Source organism: Amphimedon queenslandica, unplaced genomic scaffold (assembly GCF_000090795.2).
Source record: "Amphimedon queenslandica unplaced genomic scaffold, v1.1 AMPQUscaffold_11805, whole genome shotgun sequence".
NCBI classification, from domain to species: domain Eukaryota; kingdom Metazoa; phylum Porifera; class Demospongiae; order Haplosclerida; family Niphatidae; genus Amphimedon; species Amphimedon queenslandica.
In genome coordinates this window covers 1-4174 of record NW_003547955.1, presented here as the reverse complement: position 1 = coordinate 4174, position 4174 = coordinate 1, and the positions used below count along the sequence as shown (strand labels likewise).

General features: G+C 35.2%; 2 protein-coding genes across 2 annotated transcripts; one reads left to right on the top strand and one right to left on the bottom strand.

The window, feature by feature from the left end:
• Positions 1 to 6: 6 nt before the first annotated feature.
• LOC100638147 (uncharacterized) lies at positions 7 to 2155 on the top strand. Its single transcript, XM_003390788.2, has 3 exons — positions 7 to 1493; positions 1543 to 1605; positions 1666 to 2155. The coding sequence occupies exons 1-3, from the start codon at positions 119 to 121 to the stop codon at positions 2100 to 2102; spliced, it is 1875 nt and encodes a 624-aa protein (XP_003390836.2). The 5' UTR covers positions 7 to 118; the 3' UTR covers positions 2103 to 2155.
• Positions 2156 to 2484: 329 nt separating this feature from the next.
• LOC105315091 (O-methyltransferase 7-like) lies at positions 2485 to 4113 on the bottom strand. The gene is made up of 4 exons (XM_020004971.1): positions 3760 to 4113; positions 3339 to 3422; positions 3122 to 3278; positions 2485 to 2744 (listed from the first exon to the last, which is right to left on the bottom strand). Exons 2-4 carry the CDS (start codon positions 3401 to 3403, stop codon positions 2574 to 2576), a joined length of 393 nt encoding a protein of 130 aa, XP_019860530.1. The 5' UTR covers positions 3404 to 3422; positions 3760 to 4113; the 3' UTR covers positions 2485 to 2573.
• Between the last annotated feature and the right edge of the window lie 61 nt (positions 4114 to 4174).

Genomic DNA, 4174 nt, shown 5'->3' with positions numbered 1-4174 from the left:
TATTGATTCCGGTGGTCAGCCAGCATACCAGGAGTTACTGCCTTTATTCACTAGAGCAGCTTCTCTCAATATAATAACGCTGGATCTATCGAAGCCTTTCAATGAGAGGTTTGATCTGATGTACAGGATCGATGGACAATACTTCCCATGCCACTCCAAGTCAAGTCAGTTAGCATTCTTCCAGTCTGCAGTTTCGACTGGAGCTAGTTTTAAGCCTCTTGATATTTCCTGCATCTCCAAGAAACCGACACACTCCATGCATCTTGTATTGGGAACACATTATGACAAGGTGAGTGATGCTACTCTAAAAGAAAAGGAAGAGATTCTAAAGTCTTCAATGTCTTCGCTGCAGTCTTACTTAAAAAATTGCGTTATTCATCATAAAAAATCTATCATGTATCCTGTCAACACGATTGCTGCATCAGAAGAAAGAGCTAAATACAGTGAAGAGATTTGCAAGGCAATATGGTGTCATGGTTCTGATGCTTCACTGGAAATCAAAATACCAATTCGATGGTTTGCTTTTGAGCTATCTTTGCCCGAGCAGAGTATTGTGTTAGTTAAGGACGCTTTATCTATTGGAGAAAGATACGGGATGAATGAGGAAGATACTAAACAAGCTTTGAGATATTTCCATAATGTGAGTCTCATGTTATATTATCCAAAAGTTACGAATGTCATCTTTATTGATTCTAAGCCAATCCTCGAGATTCTCTCACAATTATTAGCTCTCACATACATTGATGACTATGATGCTTTGGCTTCAATTTTAGACAAACGTCTTCCTCTCGAAGTTACTAATAATCTCGAGGATGGAATCTTCAATGAAAATATTTTTGAGCATTTAAAGTCAAAGTCTGTCGTCTTTTCCCTGCCAGAGTTCCAGATGTCTGACCTAATCAGACTCCTCCTTCATCTTAACATCATCACAAAACTAGAAGATGAACCAAAGGGACACTACTTCATTCCTTATGCTCTTCCTTCATACAATGAACCAGTTTCAATTAAGGAGACTAATGCTAAGCCACTCCTCATAGTCTGGAGGGAAGAGGAGAGTGAAGAGATCCTACCAGCTCCTACAGGATTGTTTCCTTTAACCATCGTAAACCTACTCAACCAGAAAGAATACGTTGCTAAAATCTCGCCGTCGACACCAGGGTATTTTAAATTTCGAGATGCCATGTCCCTCAAGATAACGATCACATCAAAGCACACACTTCACCTCATCAACCGTTACACTCATATTGAAGTGTACTTTACTGGTCCTACCCAGCACTGTCCATTAGTACGTAATCTACTCAAAACAGCTATTGATAATAGCAGTGATGCCATGCACCTCAAGCATAATTACGTCAATGCATTTGCTTGCCCTAACAATGAGAGCTGCTATTGTATTATAAATGAAGATCACCATAAAGTAGCTGATTGTACAGTTTGTGGTGAATCTCCTGCTCTTAGCAATGACTACTGGACCTGGTTTAATGATGCACAAGGTATGCGTATACTAATAATTATTATTTATAATTTATCACTTGTGTATAGGACGTGATGAGTGTAACAATGGAACACAAATAAAACATGATAATGATCAGCCATCGGATGAAAGTTAGGAACTATTGTTATTAAAGAAAAAAATATTAAAATTATTTTTATTGTTTTGTACAGATATCCTAGACAAGATGCCTCAATTGAATGATCTTGTTAGACTATTTGATAGTTATGCTGCTCAGTTTAAACTCATTGGTATTGCATTATCAGTTCGAGTGGATGACCTGCTACCATGTCCTGAGGTTACTACTAATAACCTCATGCAAGTGTTCCAGAGATGGATACGCAGAGATAAAGACGTGACCTGGAGGACTATCCTAAGAGTTTGTCAAGACTATCCTGATCATCTTGGAAAGGCAGAGGCTGAAGTCAAGCAGTTCCTTTCATCACCCACTGCCCATTCTCTTTATGATCCCCTACCTGATGAGAGTAAGAGTACCACTAGAGCTCATGACCATTGTTTTAAATTTTTTCCTAGTAAAAGTCATGCTTTTGTTTTCATTGCTTCTTTGATATTAGTACTCGTTGCTATTTTGATATTATATTTGTGTTAAAAGCCACACTTTTTCATTATTTTAAATTAGTAATAACTTTTTTCATTTTAAAATAGTCACACGGCATGGACATACGGGTCTATAGAATATTCTGTGTATTATTTTATTGAATGTATATAGATTTTGCAGAAACCTGCACAGGCCAATTTCTGAATAATTTATACAATGTACATGTAAATGAGGAGCAAAGGTTCACACAACCTTAAATTCATAATACATGTATAAACCATCTTCACTGTAAAATATTCATATTCTTCAAATTCTCTGCTGAATACTTTTAGTGCAATGAAAGTCAAAAACAGTTTACATGCATCAGGAATTCTAAACAATGACGGCATTGAACTATTATTTTAAAATAATCATCACAAAAATTAGATGATAACACATGTACATTAATGATCATTTCATTGTATTAACAATATTTCCATTTATGGTATATATGATTTAAAGCCACGCCCCTGACTCCACCCATCACTGATTAGTTTTAGGATAGGTTTCAATGACGTTGTAGGTAGTATGAGTGAAGTAAAGCTGTTGGTCTGTGAAACCTGTTGATTGAAGAAGAAAGAATAATTCAACTGTACGGAGATAAGAATGTGACAGATTGAATGACATCATAGTGAGATCAAGAAATGACTTTAACTGAAATAGAAAGAGAGAGAGAGAAAGAGGAGGATCGAATAAGAAATAGATTCAAGCATGTACATGTACATACAGTTTGGTCAAACATTGTGCACTGAAACACATAATATTGTGTTTTAGTGTACAAGTTTGACTAAATTATATGACCAATCTCTGTACTATGGTACAGGGTCACAGGCCAAATTACATAAGGAGAAAATTCTCCATTTTAGTTAAATTTTCTGATGCATATACATGTACTTATGATGTGTAGAAAGTTTGAGCTGATTCCAATTAAACTTAATTTTTTACAAATTTTTAAAGTTGCTTCATAATCATGCCAATGTCCCTGTACTATAGTACAGGATCTTTGGCTTCAATCTCTCTCTCTCTCTTACCTTCTCTTCTGCATGGTGTCCAGTGTGCATCATGTTCTCAATAATCACAAGACGACTCTTATTTCTCTTAGCAACTGATTCAACTTTAGATAATATCAGCAGAGCATCTTCATCTGACCAATTCTGAAGAATATCCTTTAAAATATAACAATCACAACTGAGAGAGGGAGAGAGAGAGGATGATTATTATTAATAATTATTGTTTTATTGTTCTTACTCAAATTGTGGTAGCTTGTCAGTAAAATTACCATGCAGACACAAGTGAAATGTGTTCCTCAACATTCATACCTTTCACTAATCCCTAATAATTAAGAAGAGAGAATAAACAAAATATTTTTAAGACCAATCATGCAGTGTATTGTAACTGTCAAAGCTAGAATTAATTGTTACTACTGTATAGTGCAAAATTATTTTTGAGGGCTGTAAATTTTGCTAATTTGCTTTAAAATTTTGCAGATTTAATTTTCACAAATTTGTGGTGTCTGCCATCTTATACCGTAAATAATTTGATTTTTGCAGAAATAATTAATTCACAAAAGTTGCAAAATCCATGAAATTTGCAGCCCTCAAAAATTTTGCACTATATTGTACAGCATGTAGAGTGTGTTTAAGATTACAAAACACTATCAGTTCCTCACTTTGAATTATCAATGACATCAGGTAGATCAAAGTTAGTTCTTTTCATCTTAAAATCATAATGACTGAGTACAGCATACAGGAATGACCCCAGTCCACCACTAATGTCACATATATGAGAACAAGATCCCAAATATGGATAATCCGCAATTATTGCGGGGGCGTTGAGTCAAGAGGTGTCGGCCATTCCAGCATCATGAAGGTCTTGGAGAAGAGGGTCAGTTTTTAAATGTTCTAATAATTCTTTCCTGTAGACTTCCTTAAAGCCAGAATTACCACTGTAGAGACTCCGAGAGAGAGCAGTACTGATTATCAATGACTCTTCACCTAATGAAGAATAACAATGGATCACAGTTTGATACAATAAATACATTAAAAATTGTTAATTTTATCTTTAAAATTACAAGCATATTGATA

Coding starts and splice junctions, on each gene's coding strand:
- LOC100638147 (XM_003390788.2), top strand. CDS start 119: ATGTACAGGATCGATGGACAATACTTCCCATGCCACTCCAAGTCAAGT. Junction 1,494..1,542: donor CTGGTTTAATGATGCACAAG/GTATGCGTATAC, acceptor ACTTGTGTATAG/GACGTGATGAGTGTAACAAT. Junction 1,606..1,665: donor TGATCAGCCATCGGATGAAA/GTTAGGAACTAT, acceptor TGTTTTGTACAG/ATATCCTAGACAAGATGCCT.
- LOC105315091 (XM_020004971.1), bottom strand. CDS start 3,403: ATGTTGAGGAACACATTTCACTTGTGTCTGCATGGTAATTTTACTGAC. Junction 3,279..3,338: donor GACAAGCTACCACAATTTGA/GTAAGAACAATA, acceptor TCCCTCTCTCAG/TTGTGATTGTTATATTTTAA. Junction 2,745..3,121: donor GACACCATGCAGAAGAGAAG/GTAAGAGAGAGA, acceptor TTTCTATTTCAG/TTAAAGTCATTTCTTGATCT.